General features: G+C 45.8%; 1 protein-coding gene across 1 annotated transcript in view; it reads left to right on the forward strand.

The window, feature by feature from the left end:
- Positions 1–14,321, forward strand: part of LOC148135288 (integrin alpha-10-like) — a 94,954-nt gene that overhangs the window by 21,156 nt on the left and 59,477 nt on the right. The window contains exon 3 of the mRNA XM_087985098.1: positions 14,093–14,202. Within this exon, the coding sequence (XP_087841224.1) occupies positions 14,093–14,202 (110 nt within the window). The remainder of the gene's footprint in view (positions 1–14,092; positions 14,203–14,321) is intronic.

Raw genomic sequence — 14,321 nt, forward strand, 5'->3', positions numbered from 1 at the left:
GGAGGGGGAGGGCTGATCCTGTGACCACTGGATGGAGATTAGAACTGGCACCCAGGAGCCCAATTGTAGAGCCCTGGTGGGAACCCTTTACTGCCCTCCTTATTGGAGAGATTGAGGACCACATGAAGGTCAAGAGAAGATGAAAGTGTAGGATTGATGAGGAATTTTAAAGGAGGTTCTGATAAACTATCTGCTCCTGATCATATCTAATGTATGACTGAGTGTGTCAGTCCACCAGATGAGGAAGGATTGGGTTTGATTCAATGACACAACATGTGATGGATGACAACAAACTATTTATATAGCACCTATAATGGAATGCAACTTCCCAAGATGCTTCACATGGATTTAGTAGCAAGGTACTAATACAGCTAATCAAAGGTTTGGGCAAAGAGGAAGGTTTTATGGAGCGTCTTAAAGGAGGACTCAGAGGCAGGGATGTTTAGGAGGGAATTCAGGAACTTGACTGCCCACAGTATTGTCATCAACAGTGAAACAATTAAAGTCAGGCATTCTAACAAGGTCTCACACAAACAAATGCAGACATCTGAGAGGCTTATATGGCTGGAAACTATTACAGAGCCATGGAGGGGTGAGACCAAGGAAGGATTTGGCAGCAAAGATGGGAGCCCTAAACCAAAGATGCTGCATGACCGCTGGGTGAAATGAACTTGGTGCATCAGCAGATTTTCAGGTGATCCACACATTTCTGAAGGGTATAATGTGGGGGGAGGAGCTGAGGCACAGATGGAGATGGGAAGTAGATGTACAGGACCTTGGAGATGGCACTTGAAGCATCTTGGAGTCACATGTGACGCAGTGCGTGAGGAATCTGTGCTATAATTCCTGGGAGGAAACGGGAACCAGAGAATGGAGTTTGTAGCAGGGCCTGAAGACAATGGCTTTGTTCTTACTCATACTGCTTTGGCTGACCGACCTGCTCAACTTACACTGGATGTTAGATGGGCAGCCTGCCAATTCAGAGACATGAGAGGGGTCAAGGGCATTGGTGTGAGGTAGAACCAAATGTTATTAGCAGACATTTAAGGATGAACCTTACAGTATTTTGGCTAAGTGTCAGTTCAATCCTGTTTTGGGAAAGGGTTTTCCCTGTGTGACCTAACACGATCTATCACTGTATCTTACTGAACTCGCCTCATTAAGTACCCACCCTATCCCAAGGCGCCCCTCTTAACCAATTCTAGCCCCTTTCTACCATTCATTACACCTAGAAAAACTAGCTATTGCTGGAGTATCCTGGAATGAACTGGCATTTCTGGGAGCAGCAGCACCTTTAAAAGGTTGTTATACACCCAGACAAGCAGGTTTATACTGGAGCAGCCATGCAATGTTCCCAATGATTGCTCTTCTTGTAGTTGAGAAGAGAAAGTTGATGACCTACTTTGTGGGCATGGTCTTGGTGGACAGAGTGGTGCAGAAGCAGATGTCCACTATCTCCAAGACCATGCCAACCTGATCTGAGGCTGCTATAGTCTCAGCCATCAGGAGGGATGCACACCAATGGAGGAAGAAGGGTCAATGACCTCCTCCACTCCATCAGCAGTAGTGCCACCAACTTCTCTCTGATACCTCACACTGACTTCACCTCTGTTACTCCACCCACTCATCACCAAGCCTCATTCCCTACCTTTCTCCCTATTACCCGCTCATCTTCCCTCACTTGCTGTCCTCTCCACCAATCCCCAACACCAATAACTCTGCCCTGTAAGCTACTTCCTCAATGGCTAACTGTGAGACCACCCCACCAACACCAAAAATAACAGCTGTGCAACCCAATTCCATTTCCCTTGGAAGCAAGTGCCCCAAATGCCTTCTTACTTACCCAGTCAACCTATCCCGACATCTTCAGAGACAAGCCCCCCCAAGATCCCTGCATTCCTCCGAGCTTCCTAGTGACCTGCCATTCATTGAGTACTCCCTTGTCTTGTTGTTCTTCCAAAGTGCATCACTCATACATTTCAGGGTTAAAGGCCATCTGCCACTGATCCTGACTTTGAACACTTAAGCTGACAGTGTCCAAAACCCTAGACCAGTGCTGGGGACTGCCCTTAACTTGCTGTGATCGGGCCTCCTGACTGAAGGCCATCTCCCTTGACTGAGGACTAGTGACAACCATGAAGGGCTCCCCGGCTTTGTGTCTACGCCAATTGAAAAGGCAAGGGAAAAGCAATAGGAGCTTCATATCTCTGTCTGAGGGGCAACAGTACAAAAAGAGAAGGTAGGGTAGGGATGTTGTGAACATCTGTTCAGGCTTAAAAGGACCGGCAAACAGGTTGGAGATCTAGCCCACTGCAGTCCCACAGAGTACACAGTGTTTTAAATCTTTCTCCTCTTACCTTAAAAATACGCCCCAAGGGAAAAGACTCCTGCCATTCACCTTATCCATGCCCCTCATGATTTTATGGACTTCTATAAGGTCACCCCTCAAAATAGCCCTCGCCTCCCCCTATAACTCAAACCCTCCATTCTTGGCAATATCCTGGTAAATCTTTCTGAACCCTGTCCAGCTTTAATAATATTCCTTCTATAACTGGGCACAGTACTCCAGAAGAGTCTTCACCAATGTTCTGTCCAATCTCAACATAATGTCCCAACTCATATACTAGTCATAGCCATGACAAACAGATGCAGTTCTCCAAAACTGGACCAAGATGGATGCTGGTGTCAACCATTTCAAAGGTGCATGCAGGGTAAGCAAGATAACAATAACTATGAAATGAGCTAATTTGGGTCAGTTATGTCTCTGGACCATTTTGAGGAGGAAAAAAGAATGGGGAAAATATTTTTAACTCCAAAAATGAGTCATTCTCAATGTCTGATTCCACAAAAAAAACAGGAAAAGTTGAATTTGATTTCCAGGTCTGAAATTTTCTTTTTGTCTCTTCAATTAGAGAATAGAGTGGCTCTCTGCTTGCTCAGTGCCAGTTTCTCATCTGTTTCTCTCATTACTTGGCTGATTTGAAACTGTTCAAAAGGAGAGAGTATTGGACAGAGTTGCTCTGACTTGGCTGAACTGTTGCAGTCTGAAAGCAGTGCTATCTGCTGATATCATTTCCTTCACTGATCAAATTCTTCTTGAACAGAGTCCCAGAATTGTTGGCTGCAGTATACCTACACTGACTCATGTCAGTCCCCATCCCATATTTCTCAGATGAAGAACTTTCACATGTGTGCCACTGCCCTCGATTGGTTTTCTGTGACTCTCTCTCTCAACAGACCACCCCCCACCCCCCTTCAGAGGGGCTGAGACTCATTGGAATATGTTCCTCAGGTATCAGACAACAGCCCAGTATCTCACTTACATAGACATTCTTCATGCAATTGTAAGGAGGTGTGTGTGTGTGTGTGCGTGTGTCTGTGTGTGTGTGCGTGTGTGTGTGTCTGTGTGTGTGTGTCTGTGTGTCTGTGTGTGTGTCTGTGTGTGTGTGCGTGTGTGTGTGCCTGTGTGTGTGTGCGTGTGTGTGTCTGTGTGTGTGTGTGTCTGTGTGTGTGTGTCTGTGTGTGTGTGTGTCTGTGTGTGTGTGTCTGTGTGTGTCTATGTGTGTGTGTGTGTCTGTGTCTGTGTGTGTGTCTGTGTGTGTGTGTCTGTGTGTGTGTGTGTGTCTGTGTGTGTGTGTGTTTCTGTGTGTATGTACATGTGCGTGTGTCTGTGTGTTAGTTTGCACATGTGTGTTTTTCTCTCTGTTCATCAGGCATATACATCATAGAATCACAGAAATACTTCAGTGAAAGAGGAGGCCATTCAGCCCATTGTTTCTGAAATAACTCCATAAAGGCCGGTATCCCCTCACCAAATCACCCTTTATGTGGAGAGTCCTTAACACAGATCTAGCTCTCTCAGAGACAGCTCTCAGAGTGAACAGGATGTCTGGTATCCCTTTCTTTTAATCTTCAGCGGACCAGGTTAACAGCCCCAGTCAGGGAACTGAGATTCTGAGGTCCAGCCAGCTGACCTTGTTACAATCACTACAGTTTCCAGCAGAGTGAATGAATAGTATTTGTGATCAGGAATCTGGGCTTTTCCACACACACACAGACATGCACATACACACACACACACGCGCGCGCGCGCACACACAAACATGCACAGACACACATACACACACACACACACAGACATGCACAGACACACATACACACACACACAGACATGCACAGACACACACACACACAGACATGCACAGACACACATAAACACACACACACATGCACAGACACACACACAGACATGCACAGACACACACACACGCACACACAAAGACATGCACAGACACACATAAACACACACAGACATGCACACACACACACACACTGACACACGCACACACAGACATGCACAGGCACACATACACACACCCACACAGACATGCACAGATACACATACACATACGCGCACACACAGACATGTACAGACACACATACACTCACACACGCACACACAGACATGCACAGACACACAGACATGCACAGACACACACACGCACACACAGACATGTACAGAGACACATACACACACACCTGCACACACAGACACACATACATACACACAGACATGCACAGACACACATACACACGCGCACACAGGCACATATACATACGCACACACAGACATGCACAGACACACATACATACACAGACTTGCACAGGCACACATACACACACACAGAGACACACATACATATACACAGACATGCACAGACACATATACATACACACATGCACACACAGACACACATACATACACACAGACATGCACAGACACACATACACACACACAGACACACATACATATACACAGACACATACACACACACATGCACACACAGACACACATACATACACACAGACATGCACACACAGACACACATACATACACACAGACATGCATAGACACACATGCACCACACAGACATGCACAGACACACATACATACACACAGACATGAACAGACACACATACACACAGACACACATGCACACACAGACACACATAAATACACATACAGACATGCACAGGCACACATACACATACACACACACGCACACACACAGACATGTACAGACACACATACACTCACACACGCACACACAGACATGCACAGACACACATACACACACACAGACATGCACAGACACACACACGCGCACAGACACACATACATACACAGACATGCACAGACACACATACACACGCACACACAGGCACATATACATACGCACACACAGACATGCACAGACACACATACATACACAGACTTGCACAGACACACATACACACACACACACACACAGACACACATACATATACACAGACTTGCACAGACACATACACACACACACATGCTCACACAGACACACATATACACACAGGCATGCACAGACACACATACACACACACACACAGACACACATACATATACACAGACATGCACAGACACATACAAACACACATGCACACACAGACACACATACATACACACAGACATGCACAGACACACAGACACATACACACACACATGCACACACAGACACACATACATACACATAGACATGCACACACAGACACACATACATACACACAGACATGCACAGACACACATGCACCACACAGACATGCACAGACACACATACATACACAGACATGCACAGACACACATACACACACACAGACATGCACAGACACACATACACACACAGACACACATACACACAGACACACATGCACACACAGACACACATAAATACACATACAGACATGCACAGGCACACATACACACACACAGACATGCACAGGCACACACACAGACATGCACAGACACACATACGTACACACATACACACACACATGCACACACAGACACACATACATACACACACAGACATGCACAGACACACACACGCACTCACAGACACGCATACACACACAGACATGCACAGACACACACGCACTCACAGACACACATACACACACAGACATGCACAGACACACATACACACACATAGACATGCACAGACACACATACACACACACAGACACACATATACACAGACATGCACAGACACACACACATAGACATGCACAGACACACATACACACACACAGACACACATACATACACACAGACATGCACAGACATACATACACACAAACACATGCACACACAGACACACATACATACACACACAGACATGCACGGACACACATATACACACACACATGCACACACAGACACACATACATACACACACAGACATGCACATACACACACACACAGACATGCACACACAGACACACATACATACACACACAGACACACACATGCACACAGACACATACATACACACACACATACACACAGACACACATACACACACAGACATACACAGACACACATACACACACATAGACATGCACAGACACACGTACACACACACACGCACACAGACATGCACAGACTCACATACACACACACATGCTCACACAGACACACACGCTCACACACAGACATGCACAGACACACATACACACACACGCACACAGACATGCACACACATAGACACGCACAGACACACACATAGACATGCACAGACACACATACGCACACACAGACACACACATACAGACATGCACAGACACACACGCGCACACACAGACACACATACATACACATATAGACATGCACGGACACACATACACACACACAGACACACTTATTCACAGACATGCACAGACACACATACACATACACACATGCACACACAGACACACATACATACACAGACATGCACAGACACGCACACACATACACGCACACACAGACATGCACAGACACACATAGACATGCACAGACATACACACAGACATGCACAGACACACATAAGCACACACAGACATGCATACGCACACACAAATGCAGACACAGACATACATACATACACACACAGACATGCACAGACACACATACACACACACACATGCTCACACAGACACACACGCTCACACACAGACATGCACAGGCACACATACACACACGCACACACTGACATGCACACACACATAGACACGCGCACACACACACACAGACATGCACAGACACACATACGCACACACAGACACACATACACACACACAAGCACACACAGATACACATACACACAGACAACACACACGCACACACAGACACACATACATACACACAGACACACAGACGCACTCACAGACACACATACACACACACAGACATGCACGGACACACATACACACACACAGACACACACATACACAGACGTGCACAGACACACATACACACACAGACACACATACATACACAGACACACACACAGACACATACACACAGACACACAGACATATACACACACATACACGCACACAGACATGCACAGACACACACACGCACACACAGACATGCACAGACACACATAGACATGCACAGACATGCACAGACATACACACACAGACATGCACAGACACACAAAAGCACACACAGACACACATACGCACACACACGCACACACAGACATACATACATACACACAGACATGCACAGACACACATACAGACACACGCACACAGACATGCACACACACATAGACACGCACAGACACACACACAGACATGCACAGACACACATACGCATACAGACACATATACACACACACACAAGCACACACATACACACAGACATGCACAGATACACACGCGCACACACAGACACACATATACACAGACATGCACAGACACGCACACACGCACTCACAGACACACATACACATGCACGGACACACATACACACATACAGACACACATATACACAGACATGCACAGACACACATACACATATGCACACACAGACATACATACATACACAGACATGCACAGACACACACACACAGACACATACACACACAGACTCACATACATACCCACACACATACACACACACAGACATCTACAGACACACATACACACAGACATGCACAGGCACACATACACACACACACATGCACACACAGACACACACACACAGACACACATGCACACACAGACACACATAGACATGCACAGACATACACACACAGACATGCACAGACACACATAAGCACACACAGACACACATACACACACACATGCACACACAGACAGACATACATACACACAGACATGCACAGACACACATACACACACACACGCACACACAGACACATATACATACACGCACAGACATGCAGATACACACATACATACACATAGACATGCACAGACACACATACACACAGACACACGTACACGCACACATGCACACACACACAGACATGCACAGACACATACACACAGACATGCACAGACACACATACACACACACGCGCACACACAGACACACATACACACACATGCACACACACAGACATGCACAGACACACATACGCACACACAGACACACATATGCACACACAGACACACATACATACACACACAGAATGCACAGACACATATACACACAGATACACATACACACACACACCGACATGCACAGACACACATACACACACATACAGACATGCACAGACACATACACACAGACAGACACACATACACACACACACATGCACACACAGACACATACATACACACACACAGACATGCACAGACACACATACACACACAGACGTGCACACACAGACACACATACATACACAGATATGCACAAGACACACATACACACACAGACACACATATAGACATGCACACAGACACATATACATACACACACAGACATGCATAGACACACATACACACACACAGACATGCACAGACACACATACACACAGACACACGTACACACACGCACATACACAGACACACATACACACACACAGACATGCACAGACACACATACACACACACATAGACCTGCACAGACACACATACATGCACACACTCACACACAGACACACATACACAGACATGCACACAGAGACACACACACAGACATGCACACGCAGACACACACACACACACATACACAGTGACCATATCCAACAGTAACATCACCTGACAACACAAACTTTCCATAGAAACTAGGATCCTGGTGCTTTGTATAAAAGCTGTTTATTTGATTTTTAAAATAATTATTTAATTCATTCTCGGGATGAAGATGTCACTGACTAGGCAGCATTTATTTCTCATCTATAATCATCCAGAGGACATTTAAGAGTCAATCACATTGCTGTGGGTCTGGAGTCACATGTAGGCCAGGCCAGGTAAGTATGACAGTTTCCTTCCCTAAAGGGCATTTGTGAACTAGACAGGTTTTAACTGATAATCTATATATACAAAATCTTGCAGGACAGAGTAAACCCTCTGTGTGGAACGCACTGTCTACAACAGTAGTAGACTCGCCAACTTTAAAGGCATTTAAATGGTTATTGGATTGACGTATGGATGAAAATGGAATAGTGTAGGTTAGGTGGGCTTCAGATTGGTTCTACAGATCAGTGCAACATCAAGGGCTGAAGGGCCTGCAGTGCGCTGTAATGTTTTATAATCAACAATTAGACTCTTAATTTCAGATTTTATTTTTTATTTAATTCAGGTCCTACCACAGCAGGATTCAAACCTGGGTGTCCAGAACATTACTTAGATTAACAGTTCAGAGATAATGCCACTAAGCCATTCCCTCTCCAATCATTCCTTTAAATTTACCAAAGCAATTTCCTGCAGATGTTAGAATTCTGGAATTAGAATAGAAAATACTAGCACACTTTATCTGTGGACAGAGAATCAGGGTTAATGTTTCAGGTCGTTAATCTTTAGTTTACACGTTTTACTATTCATGTATTCCACCTTCCCCCAACCTCCCACCTCCTCCCAGCTATTTCAGTTTAAAGCTGTACGTGCAGCTCTGGTTATTTAATCCACTAGGATACCAGTCCCATTCTGCTGTAAGTTAACTCTATCTCCAGGTGCCTGTTCCTAATGATTGGAACTCCTGCCTCCCTTACCACTCCTAGAGACATTCACATCTCTCACTTGGCTTGTATGGTGACACAGAGATTACTATCTTTCAGGTTTTGCATTTTAATTTGCCCCTTAAATTCTCTCAGCGGAACTTCTTTCCTCATTGTACCTACGTTGTTAGCACCAACTGGCTCCCTCTCTTCCCAATCCCAGTTCTGCAGCCACAGGGAGATGTCCTTAACCCCTGAGCAGACAACACCATCTTCAGAACTCCTGGCCACAGCTGTGTAGAACTGTGGTCTATCAGTCTGACTATAGTGTCACCTATCAGAAAAATGTTCTGCTCTCTCTCACCGCCTTCACAACCTCTTAGCCCCTGACCTCTACACTGCGGTTTGCTGATTTACTATGTAATCTTTACCATTCGGCACAAAGTACTCCCTACAACCTTGTACCTGTTAAATAAGGGAGTGGCTGAGGCTCCTCCAGACTGAGCTGGGGTCCCCTTACTTGCCTTCATTATTATATCCAGGTTTCAGACATTAACAATATGAATAGAGTGTTCTGATAGCCCACAAAGAACACTGATAGTCTGTGTTTACAGGAACACTTTATAAATAAGCTTTCTAAATAGTCCAGACCACTCTTACTGATAGAACATAGAAGAATACAGCGCAGTACAGGCCCTTTGGCCCTCGATGTTGCGCCGATCCAAGCCCACCTAACCTATACTAACCCACTATCCTCCATATACCTATCCAATGCCCGTTTAAATGCCCATAAAGAGGGAGAGTCCACCACTGCTACTGGCAGGGCATTCCATGAACTTACGACTCGCTGAGTGAAGAACCTACCCCTAACTTCAGTCCTATATCTACCCCCCCTTAATTTAAAGCTATGCCCCCTTGTAATACCCGACTCCATACGCGGGAAAAGGTTCACACTGTCAACCCTATCTAACCCCCTAATCATCTTGTACACCTCAATCAAGTCACCCCTAAACCTTCTTTTCTCTAATGAAAACAGCCCCAAGTGTCTCAGTCTATCCTCATACGATCTTCCTTCCATACCAGGCAACATCCTCTGCACCCGTTCCAGTGCCTCCACATCCTTCCTATAGTATGGCGACCAAAACTGCACACAATATTCCAGATGCGGCCGCACCAGAGTTTTATGATGTGGCAATGTTGTTGATTCACTGCCTGAATTTGAACTGGAATAGTATAAATTTATCTCAGATCACCTGGGCCAGCCTTGGCTGGATGGGGTGTTGATGGGAGCAGGGTGGAGGTGACTAAGTCACCTTCTCAGGGATTACAAAGCAGCAATCCCCGTTGGGATGTATGCATATGGACCATGGGTGAGAGTACGGTTCAATTCACAGGAAGCTGCTTACACCTTGGTGAGACCAAACTCCAAGCAGCTGAACTCCAGCAAGAATGAGGAAATCCAGACAGCTCTGGGCATGTGCACAGCAGAGACATCATTCCCTTGGCCCACACAGTCCATGCTGGTGTTTATATCCTCCACCCTTCTGCATCTGGAATAGAATCATGGAGTCATATAGAATGGAAAAAGGCCCTTTGGCCCAACTTGTCTGTGCTGACCAGGTTTTCTCAACTTACCTACTTCCTGTACCTTTCACCTTTTGTTCTTATCTAGCTTTCCTTTAAGTGCATCTTGACTGTCCACATCAGTGAGCCTTTGGAATGGTGATTCCCACATTCTCCCCATTCTCCAGGTGAAGATGTTATTGCTGAATTCTCACTGGGTTTATTACAGATTAACATCAGGAATGACTGATGAAGGGCTTTTGCCCGAAACGTCGATTCTCCTGCTCCTTGGATGTTGCCTGACCTGCTGTGCTTTTCCAGCACCACACTCTCGACTCTGATCTCCAGCATCTGCAGTCCTCACTTTCTCCAAGTTCTTCTGCACCTTCCCCACCTCCTCAATGCTACCCAGCCCTCTATCTATCTTTGTATTGTCTGCAAAGGTAGCGAGAATGTTCTCAGTTCCTTCATATAGACCCCCACACACTTAGCTCTCATCTCACACGAGACTCTATGGACTTACATTGAGGAATGAGGAATGGCCACAGGGAGAGAAAGGAAACTCTGAGAGAGGGACAGAAAGAGACAGAGACAGATAGGAGAGATAACCGTTGATCTTTTTAATTCATCTGCATCCGATCATGTGAGGCATTGAGTTCACTTCCCTTCTGTATTTGTTCAGTTGAGGTATAAATAACTGAATATAAGGTCAGGGTGCCACGGTGGCTCAGTGGTTAGCACGGCTGCCTCCCAACGGGTTCAGGTTCGATTCCACCCTCAGGCGAATGTTGGTGTGGAGTTTGCACATTCTCCCCCGCATCTACATGGGTTTCCTCCCACAGTCCAAAGATGTGCAGGTTAGGGTGGATTGGCTGTGCTAAATTGCCCCATAGTGTCCAGGGATGTGCAGGATAGGTGGATTAACAATGGGAAATACAGGGATAGGGTAAGGGTGTGGGTCTGGGTGGGATGCTATTCTGAGGATTGCCATGGGCTGATTAGCCACACTGTAGGGATTCTCAGAGTCTCATCACAAAACAGAAAAGAGAGGAATTAAATTAAATTGAGACTCACCTCCCTCCGAGGCCTTGCTTGGAAATTAAATCACACCTTCTGATTACCAAGAGGTAACACAAACCACCTGTGAAAGGCCCACAGCCAAAATGAGAGGGTTGCAAAAAAATAGGCAGCAACCCTGAGTTCAAAAAGCAGTTACCAGGTCACCACCCTGCAATTTGAATTTACCACGAGAACTTGGCATCAAATCACTTTTCATAAAGTCCATTCAATTTTCAGTAATTTTTTGTTGTTTACTGGTAGTCAGCAAACATGTTGCTACCACCATTACGAGATGCCCACTTTATTCCTCCCTCATTAATAAATCTCAGGTCCCCCTCCCTCTCCTGAAGGGGCTGACTCTCTCTCACTGGGGTATGGGGTCCCCCTCCCTCTCCTGGAGGTGGTTTGAGAAACAGCGTGATGGGGAATTATGTATTTTGGAGAATTCCTCCTCGGACACCCCACACCCTGACTGTTTATGTAACAGGGACTGGTCTCGGAGATGAGCTGAAGAATTCCTTTTGGAAGTTGACTGGGTAGATTTGGAAAGGTTATCTCCCTTCATGGGAGAGTCTAGAATCAGAGGATCTCAGAATGAAATGGTTGCACATTTAAGAGGGGTGAGGAGAAATTTCTTCTCTCAGAGTCGTGAATCTGTGGAATTATTTTTGGCAGAGGGTTGCTGAGGCTGGTTTGTTGAGTATTTTCAAGGCTGTGATAGACAGATTTTTAATCAGTAAAGAAACCAAGGATTCCAGGGGAAAGGCAGGAGAGTGGAGTTGAGGATGATTAGATCAGCCACAATTCCATTGAATGACAGAGCAGTCACAATGGGCTGAATGGTCCACCTGCTGCTCTTACAGTTAGTGCTGGTCGGGTGGCATGGTGGCTCAGTGGTTAGCACTGCTGCCTCACAGCACCAGGGTCCCAGGTTCAATTCCAGCCTTGGGTGACTGTTTGTGTGGAGTTTCTACATTCTCCCCGTGTCTGCGTGGGTTTCCTCCGGGTGCTCCGGTTTCCTCTCACAGTCACAAAGATGTGCAGGTCAGATGGATTGGCCACGCTAAATTGCTCATAGTGTGAGGTGCATTAGTCAGAGAGGAATAGGTCTGGGTGGGTTGCTCTTTGGAGGGTTGGTGTGGACTGGTTGGGCCAAAGGGCCTGTTTCCCCACTGTAGGGGATCTAATCATAATGGGATATTTCTGTTCTCATGCAAATCCATGTTATAAGAAAACAGCAGCACCAATTAAACTAATGGGGATGGAATTGCGTTATAACCAATACAGTACACACTTCAAAAGCTCGCACTATAAAAAGTGTCCCCAATTTCTCAATCGCCTAGCAGCGATTGCATGAACAAAATGTTGTTACAACAGCTCGACCTGTATGATTGATGTTCTTAAATGCTCTGTGAAACGAGTACCTTGACTCAAAAATACGAGCCAAACTGTGGTGTTGTTTTTAACCTTTATGTTGGCAGGTTACTGGTCAGTGCCCCCCGGGACGGCATTGCCAAGAGCAAGAACGGCGACATATACCGATGTAACATATCGAATAAAAGGAGCTCCAACTGCATGAAACTAAACTCTGGTAAAACATTTCAGTCACATTGATATCACAACATGGGGACAGAGTGGGAAACCCACCATGAAAGATATAGCCATTGACTCAAGGTGCGGAGGGACAGGAGGGACATTGCATGTGTGAGG

Source organism: Chiloscyllium plagiosum, unplaced genomic scaffold (genome assembly GCF_037043375.1).
Source record: "Chiloscyllium plagiosum isolate Xiang-an unplaced genomic scaffold, Cpla_swu_hap1 HiC_scaffold_50, whole genome shotgun sequence".
NCBI classification, from domain to species: domain Eukaryota; kingdom Metazoa; phylum Chordata; class Chondrichthyes; order Orectolobiformes; family Hemiscylliidae; genus Chiloscyllium; species Chiloscyllium plagiosum.